Genomic DNA, 17711 nt, shown 5'->3' with positions numbered 1-17711 from the left:
TAGACAGCCTATCGATTGGGAAATACGGACGGATTCGTTAAGAGGAACAGTCAGAATATATGTATTTATTACCCGGTCATTCCTAGTGCAATATCTAGGGCATTTGGCTAATGACTCGTGAAGCGTTGATTGCTTATGGTATATGGCTGAGAAGCAGCATGCTTAGGGTCCGGTATACGCGTCGAAACATGCATGATTTACATAACTTAGTTCACTGGTAAGTGAATAAAGGTGTCGACCAACCAATGAATTCTCAAGCAAATGATTGATAATAGTTAAAACATCGAGCTGATTAAAACCAGTTGCCAAAACAATTACGCCAATCCGTATTCCTCCTACCTACTTGTTAGCCAAGCAGGTTATTTTGCCAGAGTCACAATCCCAGCACAATATTACTCCATCGCAGCAAATCGGAAATCGTACAAGCAATTACTCTGAAAGACCTCGTTCAAGGCAAGCATCCCCGGGACAGAATCCTTGATGTAAAGGATTGTGGAATCACTTAAAGCGAGTTCATTGACGGTGATGCTCATCATCACTGCTGACCACGCTGCCCACCTCAGACCAGCTGGCAGGAGTCATTACTCCATCGGTAGGCTGTCCCCATTCACTCAATGTGCCATCCGAGGACAAACCGTCATGGACATGTTCGAGACTACCTGGTATCGATGATGTAGTCGATACGTCGTGCTCGACAAACGGGTTGGAAGATTCTGTAGAGGAATGTGACCAATTCGGATGAGCGTAGAAATACTCGGATTGACCGATCTCAGAGTTGTGCGTGGAATTTGATAAATTCGCAACTGAAAAATATTCCGAGTTCTCCATCTGGCCGCGATCCGACGTTATCTCACGAGTGGTTTCGGGAAACTCGGAAGTCGGGGTAAGATCAATTAGCGATTCTGAAGGGTGATGCGATGAAGTCTCAGATGGTAAAGCGATATGAAGACGATCCCGTTCCATAGCCTCTACCATTTCATGCTGAGCTTGAAGACGAGCATTAGTAAGAGCTTCCGGCTCTGGAGATCCACCACGCTTATGCAATGAACTCAGATTACTGGTATCAAGCGCCGTTGACTGCGCAGCCGCATGGTCATTTTCAAATATACCACGTGTATCGTCCTCACCGTCTTCAGTCCGTAATCTACCATCCTTATCCACCAACGCATCAAAACTGGTAGCTGCACTGCTAGACCGAGTACTCCTGCGTCGACGCGACTGATTGAGTTGTCGCCGTTGCTCTATCTCTTCTCGCGCTTTACGTCTTCGTTCCTCGGCTACTTCGCCGCTTTCTTCGGTCATGGAGATGTCCTCGGAATGCACTTCCCGTGGATGTATTTCATCGCCCAGGTTATAGAGGGCGACGGCTACCTTGCGGCGGGATTGGTTTAACCATCGTCGGAATTGGGGGCTTTCGTAGACTGCGATACCGGCTGCGACGAGGACGGATACGCCGATGATGATTCCTGTGACGATGTCAATGACTACACTCCTGAAACCGAGATTATCCCAGCCTGACATCATATCCTAGAACTGCAGGATAAGATTAACGAACCTTTTGCTAATGGAGCTGGCATAATGTCAATATGTCAAGTGTGCTGTATAGAACCATAGATGTTGCAGAGCAGAACAAAGTAGCTCGGCGGCAACAGCGACCAAAATGAGGTAGCCTTGTACGGCTCCTCCGGCTAATATGACGATCCGGTAAAGAGGATAAAATCAGCCTCACTAATCTAACACCACAGCCACAGGATGCAAGCCAGCTCCAATCCCAATGGCAATCCACGACGGTCGATGGTTTGAAGAAGGTTGAAGTTGACTTTTGGTGGTTGCCTTCTTAACCCCTCGGAGACTCGTCGGCTCACCGATAAGCCCGATAAGAGTGGATTGGATGATTAATCAACGGTTTTAACTGACTATCGGAACCCCGCTGCCGCCCCGCCACGTGATTGAATTAGCCCCTATCCGCTTGCCCTAAAACGCGTCCGTTTTAGTTTTGTACTTTATCCGCCGGCCTTGATCAACGAACCTCGACACGACGCATACACATGACAACGGCGTCGTTGTCTTTCGGATTTCAAGTACTCTATTTTAAGCTAATACAACTGTTCAATTTTCAACATGTCAAGTTCCACGCAACGCAATCTCACGCTCACGGAGGAGCTGGAAAGATTGGAGCAATCGATCACTTTGACCCTCCAAGGTACGCGTGAACACCATACTACCAGCGAGGAAAAATACTGATATCCATGCAGAAATTGACAGCAATTTTTCCCGTGCTCATCGAATCGTCACTACCAGTATCCTACCTATCGTTGAGCAGTACGCAGAACACTCCAAGGATGTCTGGGAAGGAGCCAAAGTAGGATTACAAACATTGATCATCTGTGAAGCATTCCGTAACTGACCGGGAAATAGTTTTGGAAACAATTCTTCGAAGCAAGCGCCAATGTCTCCCTATCAGGCTACGAAGAAATGCCAAACGAGGACACAACAACAACCACAGACCACGAGCAAACGGTAACCGAAGACTCGACCAACATGACACAGACAAGTCTGGACGATGAAGCTGTATCTTACCAAACTCCTTCATCCGAACATTTGGGTCTGGGGCATCAACTTCACCATGATGAAAGCGAATTGGATATTTCGGCACTTACTATTTCTCCTTCGCACAGTACGCCTCGACCGCGGGCTTATGTAAAGGGTGGTGAGACTCCTACGACCGGTGGATATCCTGCAGGCTACTCTGAAGACGAACCTGATCGCGCTGGATATGACGACTCGGCCCTTCCAGAGGGTAATAACGACAGTGGGCTAGTCACACCCGGAAGACATACAAACGAAACACCAATGTCCTCCCCCTTCATCCCACCGCCCACAATCTCCCGTACAACCCAACCATCAACCTCAAAGAGACCAAATACGAACAAATATCAAAAACCAACAGATCCCGTCTTACATCATATCCTCGACAAAACATACCGTGTCCAAGCCACACCATTATCAAAGACATACAAACCAACGAAATTCTCCGTTAGCACGCCCAAAGAGAAAACTTCCGACAATAAGAAATTGAACTACGATGACTCGCCAATCTCTAGTCCTGAGCTTGAAGCTCCGAAACTAAGTGAAGAACTATTTGCATACAGAGGATGGAAAGGCGCAGGGCCAAATACACCCGGCACAAATCGAAAGGCTTATCGTCGTAGTCCTCAGAAACGGACACCGAAACCTGGGATTAGTGTTTTGACGCCTGCCAAACCTAGACTATCACTTCTAAGCAAGGACAAGAAGAAGAAGACTACTACAGGCGGTTGGGAAAGTGACGAGGACAATTTTGATGATGATGATGATGAAGATACAGCCGCAGCATTGGGATTTAGTCCTCCCAAGACCATGCAATTCCATATTCCACATAGTCGGTTAATGAAGACGCCCGGTAAGTTTTATTTGCTATCTTGATACTGGAATTGTCAGGCTGATACGTAGAACAGCCAAAGAAGCGTCCAAACGCATCGTATCGGATCTTCTTGCTACAGCAGGTGGTGGTACGGGGACTACATCGGATGATATGACGGATGATTTTTATAATAAGTATCGAGCAGTTGCGGACGAGGAGCATAGTCCTACCGTTGTACGGAGTGGAGGGCGATTGGAGGATGATACTTTCTAGAACAGAAGTTAGATATGTCGCTTGCTTACTACGTACCTATGTACAGGGCCATATACAGCTAGCCAGAATAACATTATACTACTTCAGAAAATTCAGAAAATAATCAAAGAAAAGAAAAAGAACGACCAGCGCTCTCTCAATTCTCAACTCCTTCTCCCCCTTTCAAAAGAGCGAGTAGAGCTTCCACAAGACTAAAAATGGGACTAGATCATGGTACTAAATAACATGCAACGAAGAACGAATAAAAGACAAGGCAAAACAAAACAGAACTAGGCAGGCAAGGAAAAAGAAATTTTGTGAAACATATAAAAGGGTATAATCATGAAAAATAAATACAGATACTGAATCGAAGAAAGGGACAAAAACAGGGGGGACGCCTCCATTGTGCTGCTCATGATAACGCTCATATGAGAAAAATAAAAAAGAAAAAATAAAAGGGGAAACAAACAGGTGGCTTTGTGTCCATGACTATCCAAAATCATAGCTCGAGTGGTTCGGCTTTTGTAGAAATATTGGTTTGGCCCGCGCAACGCCATCCATCATCCAGAGGTGATAATGATACAGATCCAAGGCGAGTGTCTACATGAAGATCTCTTGACAGTTCTCCACGATGAACTTCAAGGCTTCATTCTTCTTCTGGACGTCCGTCATCTCTCGGGCAATGTCCTTTGGTCTCATAATTGTTGGAGCAAAAACGACCGCGATGTTTTGACTGGTCATAAGGTTCGTCTTTTCATGTTCCACGACGCGCTTCAGGTGGAAGATGAGAAATTCCAGCACATCGCGATGAACTCGTGGAAGCCCATCGAGTGATGCACGCAACGCCTCGACCCGAGCGGATTGCCCAGAAACCTCATTTGTCTCAATGACACTATCGTAGATCTCGTGTGTGATCAACGGCGTAGGCAACTTGCGGAAGTACTGCTTGAGAGCGGATGTGACGGCGTGGATATCAAGGTCTGGATCAGAAATGTCGTAATCATTTGCGTGCTCGAATCCTTCTCGAATAATCTGGGTGACGGTCGACGCGCCAGATTTACGATAAATGCCCTCTTCATCCATTCCTACAGGCTGTCAGTAAAGCTCAGCACAAAAACATGCCATGGGATATACCTCGCAACTCAACCTCTTGAATGCAGCGTGTTACGATGGAAGGGATGATGCTCTTCTCCTGCTCTAGGCGTTGTTCCAAATCGACACCGAAAAGACCTGACCGAAACCGTCAGTATAACTATCAGATAAAAACCAAACAAACTTACTCTCGCTGGTCAGAGCAGCATCAACCAACGCTGGTGAGCTTCCATTTGTCTGATTCTTCCAAGCAGCCTGTCGCTTCTGATTTCCAAAAAATCCAAACCTGGGCTCCTGAGTTTGAGACCGTGGCAGTGGCGGGTTGACTCCCTCGACTTGCTGAACTGTTCCGTCGGGACCGATAATCTCCTTTTCGCCCGAGAAGGCTTTGAGTCCCTTGGAAACACCCTTGGCCACACTCTGCCCTCCTCGTTTCCAGTTGAATTTACGCACCTGTCCTTTGCGGATACTGACAACCTGGGGTCCAGGAACGATAGTCGCAGGCTCGGCCTCGTCTTGGATCGTCATGGTGGAAACTGACGAAGCAAGATCGGCGGCCTTGGAAGCATCAACAGAACCTGTAGATTTTTCTTTGTTGTGAGAGTAAACGCCTAACCCATTTGTGGAGCGTGTTGATTCTGTGGCTGAGCTGGCTTTGTAAAGACCTTGAATCTGATTCACGAGCTGATTGTTCAATTCTGCCAATTGTGCATTCTTTGAAGACAGCTGTTCAAACTCTTGAAAACTCTTATCTTTCATGCGTGAAAGATTTGCCACTTCCTCCACGATGTCATTTCGGTTTTGCATGAGCTCTTCAATCTGTGGAGCAAAGGAGTCTTTGAGCTGCTGCAACTTTTCTGCAAAGCTACGGACAACACTGTTTGTGATTTTTTCCAGATCCAGAGGAGCAGCGCCATGCTTTTCTCTATCAAGATGTTCTGTGATTGCAGCAAGTTCGCGCATCACCACTTCCTTCTTGGTATCTAAGACCACCATGGTTGATCGCTTCTCGCGCAATTCAGTGTTGGCTTTTCTGACATCTGCCTGAGCATTCAATGCTCTCTCCAGCTCCGCAATCTTCTGGTCTCTTTCTACTACTCGCTGGCGCTCTCTGCGCAGCTCACCCCTTAACCAACTCATATCCTCCCGTTGTTCACTTGGAGAAGCGGTGTCAGGGCTGCTGACATCTTGCGCAAAAGGGCTACCAATGACTGGAGATTTAGGCCACTTGCCGTCCTTAGACATGACCGAGCCCTTATCACTATAGCTCCGACCATGGCGCACAGAGTTCGTCATCTGTCTCTTGAAGGATTCACGTTTACCTGCCTGGCCCTCGGCTCCTAGGATTCGAGCTAAATCTTCGTCCAGCGAAAAGTCACCGCCGCCACTATAACGCAGCAATCCAGGTGATGAATTAAGGTTATTCTTGACACCATCCGAAAGAGAAGGAGCGTGCGACCCGTTACGAGTGTGATAGTTGTCCAAAGAAATCGGTACGTTGGTAGGTTCTGCCGAAGCATTTCTTGATCCTTCTGATTCATCTGACATATGAGTCAGTTGCCGAGAAACACCAGATGGTTCCTTTGAGTCGCGGCCTTGTTCTGTAGTCACTGCCCCCACATTCGTCTTCTTTTCGACCTGACCGGATGGAGATCTAGGAGTAGAGCCAACATCCTTACGCTGGATTTGGCTAGAAACGAAGTGCTCCAAAGAGTCTCCTCGTTTTGGAGGGAACTGGAGTGTGTTTAACTTTGGGAAAGCTCTATTAGCATCCACACGATTAGTCTCGATTTCAATATAACTGTTACGATTCTGTCCGGGTGATCGCACTGGCGGCGAGGAAATGGATACTGAGGGGCTTGTGGGCTTTTCCGTAAAGGACTGGGGCGGCTTGGATGATTCGGATGAAGTTGCGGTAGCGGCTCCGGGAGAACCTGTTGATACAGACGTTCCTTCTTTGGCAGTGTGAAGGTCGGACTTGGAGCTATTGGTTGAAGCAGATTTCCGCCCTCTCGGCGCTTCCTGTAATTTGAATCCATCACTGCTGTCAGTCTTCGTCTGAGCGACTTTCGGCGTTGGCTCTTGTCGCCAGCGGTTCTGATCGGTGGTGGAGTCGCTGGGTTGGCGCTCTTTTGCTTGGAAGGCAATATGAGGGGCAGATACTTGACTAGTTTCTGTACGGTCAGCCGAGGCCTGGCGAGAGGACGTTGCTGGATGTGAATTGTCCATGTAGTCTCGTGGATGGCGAGTTTCTTCTGGAACAGGTTCACTACGCGGCGTCACACGTTCTTCAGGTGTGGGATCGAATGCGACTGGTATTAAGAACTCTCCGGCATCAACATCCGACCTTGTAGACATGGTGGACTGGCGCTTGTTCCCATCGGGGCGGTATGCACTGGAAGGGAGGATAAGATTATCTACTCGGCTGTTAGCACTTATCTGTCTTCCGTAGTGGTATGCATTCTGAGAAGTGGTAGTAAGAGCAATTACCCTGATTATGAGTAGGTTCTGGTTGCTGAGCGGGAGGTTCCTCAGAGCGAGTACGGCTTGACGTACGCTCATCCACGGGATAACCACGGCCAGGAACGTCTGGGGAAGCAGAATACTCCCTGGCCGGTAGTGTCTCAGGCTCGCGATTAGCCCGAGCATCTTCCATAGTCGGTGGTAGAGACGGAAGCGATTTGTCATATATAGTACTTGGCTTTTTCGCGGCCGTCTTTTTCTTGCGACGTCGCTGCATAAGTGACTCGTGGCAGTCCATGCAAAAAATACCCTGGGACGTCCTCGCATAGCGAAGGTTTTCGATTCTCCGCTTGCAGTTTCGACATTTGAAGCAGTTGGCACAGAATGCCTGGTCGCCCGTCAAGATGGCCAGATCCTCTATCTTGTTCCCGCAGGAGCTGCAGCTGTATGTGCAGTTGCTGCATATTAACGAGCCGTCGCCGAGCAGTAAGAGATGAGCGTCCGAATCTAAAAGAGTGTTACAGGTGTTGCATCGGAAACAATCGATATGCCACCTATTGCCCGCTGAATACGAGTTAGCAAGGAACAGTGATAGCCGTGATATGAGATTTACCTAATTCAAATGCTTTTCCTTCCTCCAGAATCTAAAATTACACTAAGATCAGCGAAACAGTCTCGTGAGAGTATATGAAGCGGTATATACCTCTCCACAGCCCTTGCAAGGATAGGGAATATCATCCTGATCCATAGCGGCATCAGAGAAGCCAGCCGGGGACTCCATCTTGTTTTATAGATTTATTCCTCAAACAGCTCTCGAGTCAGTGAGCGCGATCGTTTTCCACCGCCAACGACACAAATAGACACAAGATGAAGACTATCGAACGCCCGCGCATGGAAGGGGTGTCGTAAATCCCGTGTACTTTTTACGAATCACGGAGTAGCGGGAGACCCTGGTACGAGATTGGTAAATGATCAGTAATCTTGACAACTTGATAACTTTGACAGTGAAAAGAAGACAGAATCAACAAGCGCGCAAAATCCCGGTAAAAGGGTTTTGGCTGTGCCTTGTGGGCCGGTACGTATCATGAAACCGTCCAGGTAGATAGATATGCGCATGACGGATTGCCGCAGCAAGAATGCTCGGGAAAGGTAGTACGTACTGCACGAGTAGAGAAGAAGGGAGGCAAATTCCGCCAATTGATGGCAATTCAAGAAGACTATAAAAAAGAGTGTTCGGCTTCGACCGAGCTGTCCAGTTCGTCTCCCCACGAAAACCCCAGTTGTATTATTAAGGAGGGAATTGATTTCGAAGGATGAGCGGCGTGGGCTGTCGTCGAGTCAGTGCGCGCGCACGGCAGAGGGATTCCGGCCCAAGTCAAATGAACGAGGAGGTTTGATATTATATTCTGTCTGTTTATTTGAGTATGTATAGAGGCGTGGAATCCAACAAAACAGAAAGAAAAAAAAAAAAAGAAGTTAATAGAAAAGGGTAAAGAGAAGGAGGGAGGGAGATTGCTGTGGAGGTGGATGAATTGGCAGAGCGAACGTGCCAATTATTGACGTTCTGGACTCTGCCGCCTGCGCTTGCCAAGTAGCCAATGCTAGTATTTTGTCTAGTATTTCCTACTAGCATATCTCTACCACATCTTACTAACTACTAAACTACGGTCTTTCTTCGCAATAATCATAGAACAATACACATTGTCCGACAAGCGGCCCGCTAGCTGTTAGTACGCACTCACCAAGGCAGAGTCGACAAAAGGAGTGATAGTTTATAGAGCATCGTCCCATGGTCCTCAGTGGAGCAAGTGAAACAGTTCGATATTCGTTATTGTTAAGCTGCTATTCGACTATGGACGGAGGATCTGCGCCGCAGTCAATATAGCACCATAGTTAGGTCGTATATGCGTACGTAGTAGTTCGTCCCATAGTCCATCGCTAGTTCCAGGCACATAACCACCCTCGGAAATAATACCCTATGCAGCATGCCAGGTTGAAGCTGGATAACTCGGTACGAAAAGATCTGGCTGTGTTTCAACATCGAAACCACGAACGAGCAGAGGGGCACGACGTTGTTGTGTAAGGGGCGATAGACAAGACGGCGCGATGATCCGGCAGGGCGAAGATGACATGCCGTGCACATCATCAATTAATCTTTGATTTGATGTAACTGATTTTCCTCGATAAATTATTTTGTTATTATTGAATATATTATTATTACCTTATGATCCGACATTATTAACGGCGAGGGTTCCTGTGCAATCAAAGTGATAGCCTTAGCTACGTTCCGATATTCTTAAAAAGGATCTCACGCATCTTACCCCTGACAGCTGGAATGGATGAATTCTGACAGGAACATTCCAGTTCTTGTATCAACGAACGTACGTACAAGACAATCTCGACTCCAGAATGCACGGAGTAAGAAAATCTGTAACTCCCTCGCGAGCAAAGTCAACTCGAAGGACAACTCACCCTGAAACACGCACGAGCCCGCGTCTACAACTGCAAGCCCCCTACGCTTACTATTTAAGCGGCTAGGCTAGGCTGGGTCCTAACTCCAGCCCCATTCCTCGCTTTGGGTGGAATTTATGCCCTGGCGCTCCAATCACCTCTCCGTATCTATCGTCTGAATAGGGGCATCGTACGGTCTGTGAGTTGCTATTTAACTCAGGTCTTACTTTAAATATTTATATCTATCTAATTAACTTCGTTATTCCGAAATTAATGGCGGTTATTGGTTAAGCGGTCTGTGTTCTAAAGATCTACTCTATCATAGGGAGAAACCTAAGAATATGCAGTTTCAAATATCTTCCAATCACGACCAGCAAACTGTAAAGAAAAAGATGAAAATATTTTCCACACATTGGCTGAATAGAGTCTCCGCTAGCCTCCGCTTTCCCTACTGCGAGGTAGTAATATTGTGGTTTCATCTTGCTGCTCACGGTTCGCCGGTTGATCAAGACGACAGGAGCTTTACTCCCGGTTTGTCATATAGCCCTAACTCGCTCTAACGCAACCCTAACTTAACAGTTACATACGTACACCCTCTTCTGGCATAGCTTCCAATTCTGAAGATATGTATGTATGCAATCAGGTTGCTTACAGATGGCAAAGATCACATGCACAGAACCTTAATGCCGTAGACTTGTACAACAACAACAGCACCATCATCCTCCAAGATCCGTAACTACATACGTGGGACAAAAGGGCAAGCTAGTTTCCATTCTTAGTACAAATCTAAATGCAAGACATTCTTAGTGTTTGAGTTTCAATGGTTTGCTTGACTTAATCCACTTTAGTTTCCCCTGACTTACGTTAAGAGTCGATACGTAGTCATACAAACTCGGAGAAGACTGCTATCGTAACCTTACCTAATTTAGTTCCGACAAAAGCAGCGATGCTCCCGTCAGCCTCTCGTCCCAGGACGGAAATAGGTTTTGGTGAGCTGCATTTTCGGGGATAAGTATAGAGGTAGAGTTACGTACATCCATCGGATCACAGGCACAAGCTGATACCTAGGTACGAAGTACGGACATTGGTATATTTGACTGTATTCTTGTTTTTAGGTCTGTCTTTGTCCTTTTGTAAGATCCATGGCTTGTTCCTAGAAAAAGATTGTAGACTTTGCAGAAGAACAATATTATATTATCATTTGAAAGACTCACTCCCTATCTCTAGATAGTTGGAAAAACAAACTCCACGCTAAACAGAATGCTTTTATCATAATCACAACGCATCACCAATAAATAATAGACCTTGCCAGAGACAAGAAGCAAAAGAAAGTACAAGAACATGAACAAGACATCGCCTACATCATGGTCAAATAGCCTGAGACGACTTCTTCGCAATAAAGTAGGTCAATAAATTACGTTGATCGTTCCCAGCAGGATTGATCATGCGCCAAAACATCTCCTCATTCTGCACCATGTCATGCAATTCCACACTAAACTCAGTAATGGCTCGTCTGACATCTGGTTGTGATTGCGCAAGACTGGCGTTTGCAAACCGGCCTAAGCGTTCAATCTCGCCACTGTTCAACTTCCTGTGGTCTTTGTTGAGACGCTTGAGTAGCCCAGAAAGAATATAGATACCCATTGTGATGGCGCGATCGCTTTCGTCGTCATGATTTTCAGTCTCAATCAGATCAAGAACGGCGAATATTACATCCACGGCCTCACAGGAAGCAATGACGTCTTCGGCCGTCTCTTCAAGACCGCTCACAATGTGGTGGGTAAGTTCGTAGTTTTTGCGTGTATTAAGCAGTGCAGTCATCACCCGGGGATAATGATCTGCAAAGTAGGCTCCATTGTACGCAAACATGAGTCGGATAGTAACCAGGATTTGTATCTTGAGATCCATAGACTTAGGTACCGATGTTCGCTTGTCATCACTGGGGGCTTCCAAAGCATCAAGCAGTCCCAACAACATCTCATCATACTTTGACTCGTCAACAAAAATCGAGTCGTGGTATTTGATAAGGCCCTGCAGTTTGCGGTAGCCATGTACGTCCAAGGCCTTCGCTTTGATGCGGGAAATACCCTTGTCGATCATTTCTCTGGCTTTGGCTGGATCCTTGGACCTAGGACTGAGACTTCGACGTCTCTCAGCCGCAATCTTTCCCAAAATTCTATGACTGATCTGTAATTGGCCTGGTGACGCGACATTGGCGTTGAGCGGACTGGGCGTCGCTGCCTGCTGCTTCACTACGCGTGGCGTGGCTGCGCTAGGTTCGTTGACAGGAATCTCTTCCAAAACGGGCTTTTTATGGGCAACTGGACTCTGAATAATGTTATTGGGGCGAGTCATCTCAGGGCTGGCTTTTGATTCTGGGTCTTCATATACTGTGAGCCCAGCCGGTCGTGGCTGTTCAAGTACTAATGACCGAGGGGCGATAGGGCTTGGGATATGGCTTGGCCTATCTTCGCTTCCCTGACGTGAATGACGTGCGCGAGGCGATACCAAGACTGAAGGTGTGCCATTTGTTTCAACACTGTTTGTTCGCGAGTGTATGATAGGGATGCGAGATGGAGATGTAACTGCACTAATGGAGGCACGTAACTCATGTCCCGCGACTGGCGGTTCTTCAAGCGTCATCACATCGTGCTGCGTTTGCATGATAGGCGTGGTAGGTGTGGGAAAGGCCTCATGATCATCTAATACAAGCACATTCGACTGCTGAACAGAATGATGATCCTCAAAATGCGGCGATGGCTCGAGTGCCTCATTCTCTATTGTGGGATGCAGTTGAGCGATATCGTCAGAGTCACTGCGAGGCCCAGCCCCAGAGCGGAATTCCCCGTTCTTCAAGCTTGAAATATCGAGTTTCTTAGGTTTATTCCTAGAATTACTGCTCACCGGGGCAGCACCAGCTCTTGATTTGGGCCGTGCCGGTGATCTAGCACTGGGCGTAGCGACTGATTTCGGTCGTACTTTTGCTGGACTAACCTCTGGACTCAGCGGCTTCCTACTGGAAGCTGCACTCCCTGGTCGTCGGTCAGAGTATGGATCAGCCGTGGCTGGTCGTGTAAGTTCAGGTCGTCGTGGCTTTACCGCAGGCCGCATAGGAGCAGACGATAGGGAAGAAAGATGGGTCCCAGTTGGAACAGTCCGTACACTGCTCGCAGACTTGGTTGCTGCCGGAGTACGTGTGGTAGGGCGCGTGGGCTTCGTGTCAGTAAATGAAGATTGCGCTGATTCGGGTCGAGGTGGGATGCTTTGAGGGACATTCTTAGCAGCAGCAGCACGCTTCTGTGCTGCGATGGTTTCTTTAAGAGTTGGTCGCTGAGAAGGTGCCGAAACACTACTTGCCAAGACTGGGCGAGAACGACCTTCTGGAGCAGGTGCTGCATTGGGGTTGTGAGGATCCTTCTCCAACAAGGTTTTTGATTTAGCATCCAGTGTTGATATGATTCTGTAGAGTATTAGTTCAGATCTGCATGTTCAAGAACTGGGAATCCATACTCTTCGGCTCGATCAGGCCAGATCTTGTAGAAAGTCCAGAAAGTACCACGCATGCTCTCTCGGACTCCTGGATTTGGATCGCCGAGGCATTTCTTGATACATTTTTCCACAAGATCAAGGCCGCCACCGTGCTCTATTGAGCTTTTATGGCGGGCCTGTTTGTTAAGAAGGGTCTTCAGCCAGCCCGCGGCGAATAGACGGGGTTGAACATTTTTGTCCTGACAAGCGAATGACAGATGTTGAAGGATACGAGGAACGTAAGTGACGTTCGAGATGATGGCATCCACGGTGGCGTTAGCATTCTGTGCACTGATCTTCTTCATTCCAGCACATAACTTTATCATATTCTGCAGTAAAATCTCAACCATGTTATCAATCCCTGGTCCACACACTTTCGCGATTTCTTGGATGAGGAGGCAGCCTGTAGTGGATAATGTTGTCCGCAACGAGTTTACCACTTTCAAAATCCCATCAAGAAGGCTTTTGATACCAGCAATGAAATGCTGAGAGTATGTTTGAGGAGCGTTGCCTCGGACAAGTCTCCGAAGGGTCTCGACCGACTTTTCACGAGGAATCCAATTGTGCTCTGTTTCCCTACCCTCAAAGTGTGGCAGCATATTTCGCAGCATATCGTCTATTTCACGATTCGAGTCCACATAGAGGGGTTCAATGTATTCACCTTCCAAAGCAGCCGAGGCTGAAGCAGCTAGAGAGTCAGTACTGATACTATGAGATAATCCCGAATGTAAATCAATTTTTGGAGCTAGTCGAAGAGTATGTTCTGAATCTGTTCGAACAGAAGGTTAGAATAGATAGTGCAAGGAGTTTAGGCAATCAAAGTCACCTTCTCGACCAATAGCAGCGCGGCTCTGCGGGCGTTGGGAGAGGACAGAAGTCGGTCGTGGAGGATCGTCACGATGGCGAGAAACCGCAAGACTACTGCCAGGGCGACGTGTCTCCGAGCGGCTACTTGCTAACACATCATGGTCCGAAAGCCCTAAACTTGAGAGAATTGCCGCAACGATAGACTTGCGCACACCATGTTCGGACAGTTGCCGTTTCAGGTCAGATTTAGCTCGAGATGGAGCGTTTCTGGAGGTTCGACAGGAATTAGTGCATTGCGACAGAATAAATCAGGGCACATAGTAACGCACTGGAATATCTCAATGATAGTTGTCTTTGCAGTATCTCGGACACCACTATCAGCATCCTCTAAAGCAGCAACAAGCGACGGTACATGCGCGCGGAACAAGATGTTATGTTCTCTCGTCATCTGTGATCGATTACGTGAGTTGCACGTTGCATAAATTCACCGAAAATAAACTCACAGTTACTAGCCAAATCATACTCATCTCCCTGGCGCGCGCATTCTTGCCAACCAGAGCAGTCCCAAGAACATGGGCCTCCACCTCTTGCGGGGCCGCAATCCATAGATCGGAGAAAGCCTGAGAAGCCTGAGTGCGAAGGCGCTCCTTGTGGTCTCCGAGGCGCTCTAGGCATATCGGGTACAATTGACGGGCTTGAAAGAGTACCAAATGGTGGTTTTCTTGAATGTACAATCGCTTGAGGAGATGGGCGAGTGTGGAAAATGCTGCGGACGATAGGGAAGAGTGCTGGGCGGAGATTGCAAGTCGCAAGCTCTCGAAAAGTGGAAGCGCAGCTGGTTCGGGGACATTTTTCTGTTTGATTTCGGATTTGATATTTGTGAGCGCTGCGATCTTAGCGTCGATCGAGACGTTTGGGTTTTTCAGTGTGTTCAGTAGTTCTGTAGCTCTGGCCTCCATTGTGGCTATTTACTGTTATCAGGTCGTCGGAAGGAGAAACGTATGCTGTGTATGCGGATAGCACATAAAGGGCAGGTACAACGATCTTAGTGTTTTGAGATCACTTTCGCAGTCGCAGATGATGCGACTGTTGAAAGGAGACTTGAAGCCGCGGCGACAATGGAGACTCGTTGAGGCTTATGTCGTGGGTAGTTCTGCAACGTCAAACAGGTCAATTCCGGTCGAGTGAGCGATAGCAGTAAGTATAATGCTTGATTATTTTGAAGTGATGCGCTGCTTCAATATCGCCGCGGGGCGATGCTTCACGTTTGTTTGTTTTGGCCGTATGCGATGACAACGCGGTGAGCTTTGACGGAGGGCTTACCAATGGTAGTCGCTATCGCTGGTAGTCGCTATCGCTGGTAGGCGCAGTAAATGCGTATGTCTTGTATATGTCTCTTTTGTACAGTCCGTAATTGCTGTTGGACGTTGTTCAGGCTGTTCAGAGCAAAGTCGAGGTTGTTCAGACGTCAGGAGGTTGCCCCGGTGGTTCTGTTGACAAAGGGAAACACCGATTAGCCGCAAGCTTGGCAAAGTCACTTAGTAATAGAGCCTCTTGGCGCGATTAGCAGAGACGATCAAGCTGGTAAGAGTCGTAAGACTACAGAAATCTCAATATGTTTGGAGCAGAACGTTTTGTTTTCAGTTATTCAGGGTGATTTCAATTGAAGGCAGCTGTTGTGGTCTGGCAACCACTTGGTGCCTTAGGCGATGCGGGGTTTACAACAGCCTATCAAGGTCAACCGTACTTAGGTTATGGCTAACCTGTTCATCTTAACAGCCTAGTTGTCAGCTATCTCTATGAGGGTATCTCAAACTGATCCTTTTCACTGAATCCACCCAATTTTGTTGGTTGAATTAGCCAGCTTGGTGCGGAATACGTCTAACTACCCCGAACGACTTACGACCGCGATTATCTGCGCGCTGCCTCTAGAGACAGAAGCTGTCGAAGATCTTTTTGACGACGCCTAAGACAGATTCAGCAAGCTCTACAAGAAGCAACTCGGAAATGACAATTCATATGTAAATGGAAGGATTGGGAGGCACAACATTGTCCTATGCTATATGCCTGGAAAAGGAACGGGAAGCGCGGCCAGTGTAGCATCAAGCCTAAAAGTTAGCTAGACAAAAGTCCAGCTAGCACTAGTAGTTGGTATCTGTGGAGGAACTCCAATCCATCACCCGAGAAACATAATTTTCTAGGCGATGTCGTCGTGAGTGAGGCGGAGGTTGAATATGATTTTGGAACGCTGTACCCAGGTGGTTTCCAGCAAAAGACTGACGTGAAGGACACCCTTGGAAGAGCAAATCGAGAAATCCGAACACTTATCGCTGGCCTGGGAGCAAGTCAGTCTCGGAGAGAGTTTCGGGACCTGATGCTACGGTATCTGCATGCCATCCAGCAAAAAGATCAGAAACAAAGTGGCGCTATCCAAGCTCCATAGATGCTCTCTTCGAAGCTTCATATCACCACAAGCACTATGAACAAATAACCTTTCCAGGGTGCATCTGTTTTAATGGCAACTCACGGGATAATATCTGCAAAGAAGTTCTGGAGACAACTTGCAGCAGTGCTGTAAAGAGGAGCGAATCTATCGTCGACGGCACCACACAGAGGTAGACAACCCAATGGTCCATATTGGGACAATCACATCTGCTGGTGGAGTGATGAAATCAGGGGATCAACGTGAGAAAACAGTCAAGTCGGACCATGTAATTGGTCTTGAAATGGAGGGGGCAGGAGTGTGGGATAATATTTCATGCATAGTCATCAAAGATGCGTGATTATGCAGACAGTCACAAGGATAAGTTGTGGAAAGCATATGCTGCAGCAACTGGGGCTTCTGCTGCAAAAGTGTTCTTAGGTGATTAGAGACCAGGTTCGAACGAAGGTTAGTTCTCTTATACTGTCTTTGGTAGAGACGCAGCCAGGGAGAGAGTATCAGCGCAAATCATGCTCTGATGTGCAAATTTTCTTCTCCCAATGACGCCGCTTATAAAAAGGTTCTCGGAACTAATCGTGATTCTGAGACAGATTCTCAAGCCACAGAAGAACATGGCGAGGACAGCGGATTGAGACTCGGTTTTATTTCGACTCCGGTCAAATTAATCTTATCCCTGGCGACACACAAAGGTGGATAGGGCCCATGGAAGTTGATTCTCTTCTCTTTCTCCATACAATTGATCATAAAAACTGCATCTACTTTCTCAGCCAGCGGACATACGACGCGATAAACTTTTATACGCACTTTGCTCGAACCCTTGCGGAAGCCTTGGAATGGGTAAATGAGCAAAGGAGAGAGGCATTTCCTGTGGTGGATTTCGAGCTTTTCAGAGCCATGAATATAGCGCGAATTGCCACAAATAATAATTTAGGTATTCACAACGATGCTGTCAAGATAACTGTTATTGATGCCATAAGAGCAGCAGGGGTCAATCAAGAACAACTCAACAAGAAGACGCTGGTTCATCAAATAATTTGCCTCAGGACGACAGTCAGCTTCGGTCTAGAGCTGTTTTCACTGAACAAGAAGGGATCACTTTTGCTAACAGATGGCGAAGATATTTTGATGAGCTTCTAGGCATCTTCAGAATGACCGCATCGAGGAGTTCTCCAGAGCCAACTGCTTGCAACATTAGGTGAAGATCAAGGGCTTGCTGCTGGTCAACTAGGACTATATTTATAGTCAGAGGTAATGTAGAATTTATACTTAGTC

General features: G+C 47.3%; 5 protein-coding genes across 5 annotated transcripts, besides 1 other annotated feature; 2 read left to right on the top strand and 3 right to left on the bottom strand.

Annotated features, from left to right (window-relative positions):
- Positions 1 to 513: 513 nt before the first annotated feature.
- TSTA_088520 (uncharacterized protein) lies at positions 514 to 1577 on the bottom strand (the record flags this gene model as incomplete). Its single annotated transcript, XM_002478534.1, has 2 exons — positions 514 to 1514; positions 1556 to 1577. 2 exons carry the CDS (start codon positions 1575 to 1577, stop codon positions 514 to 516), a joined length of 1023 nt encoding a protein of 340 aa, XP_002478579.1.
- Positions 1578 to 2121: 544 nt separating this feature from the next.
- Positions 2122 to 3676, top strand: TSTA_088510 (uncharacterized protein; the record flags this gene model as incomplete). The annotated part of the gene is made up of 4 exons (XM_002478533.1): positions 2122 to 2203; positions 2256 to 2362; positions 2419 to 3442; positions 3498 to 3676. 4 exons carry the CDS (start codon positions 2122 to 2124, stop codon positions 3674 to 3676), a joined length of 1392 nt encoding a protein of 463 aa, XP_002478578.1.
- Positions 3677 to 4255: 579 nt separating this feature from the next.
- Positions 4256 to 7991, bottom strand: TSTA_088500 (Rho GTPase activator Rga, putative; the record flags this gene model as incomplete). Its single annotated transcript, XM_002478532.1, has 6 exons — positions 4256 to 4740; positions 4790 to 4885; positions 4936 to 7167; positions 7238 to 7774; positions 7824 to 7854; positions 7914 to 7991. 6 exons carry the CDS (start codon positions 7989 to 7991, stop codon positions 4256 to 4258), a joined length of 3459 nt encoding a protein of 1152 aa, XP_002478577.1.
- A 1402-nt stretch (positions 7992 to 9393) lies between these two features.
- Positions 9394 to 9430: a sequence feature (AT_rich).
- A 1599-nt stretch (positions 9431 to 11029) lies between these two features.
- On the bottom strand, positions 11030 to 14955 carry TSTA_088490 (uncharacterized protein; the record flags this gene model as incomplete). Its single annotated transcript, XM_002478531.1, has 5 exons — positions 11030 to 13121; positions 13172 to 13958; positions 14016 to 14263; positions 14326 to 14444; positions 14500 to 14955. 5 exons carry the CDS (start codon positions 14953 to 14955, stop codon positions 11030 to 11032), a joined length of 3702 nt encoding a protein of 1233 aa, XP_002478576.1.
- A 1066-nt stretch (positions 14956 to 16021) lies between these two features.
- On the top strand, positions 16022 to 16439 carry TSTA_088480 (uncharacterized protein; the record flags this gene model as incomplete). Its single annotated transcript, XM_002478530.1, has 2 exons — positions 16022 to 16092; positions 16136 to 16439. The coding sequence occupies 2 exons, from the start codon at positions 16022 to 16024 to the stop codon at positions 16437 to 16439; spliced, it is 375 nt and encodes a 124-aa protein (XP_002478575.1).
- Positions 16440 to 17711: the final 1272 nt, after the last annotated feature.

The sequence above is a fragment of the Talaromyces stipitatus genome, genomic scaffold (genome assembly GCF_000003125.1).
Source record: "Talaromyces stipitatus ATCC 10500 scf_1105507295527 genomic scaffold, whole genome shotgun sequence".
NCBI lineage: Eukaryota > Fungi > Ascomycota > Eurotiomycetes > Eurotiales > Trichocomaceae > Talaromyces > Talaromyces stipitatus.
Note: the sequence above shows the minus strand (reverse complement) of the source record. Positions and strands in the feature narration are given on the sequence as shown.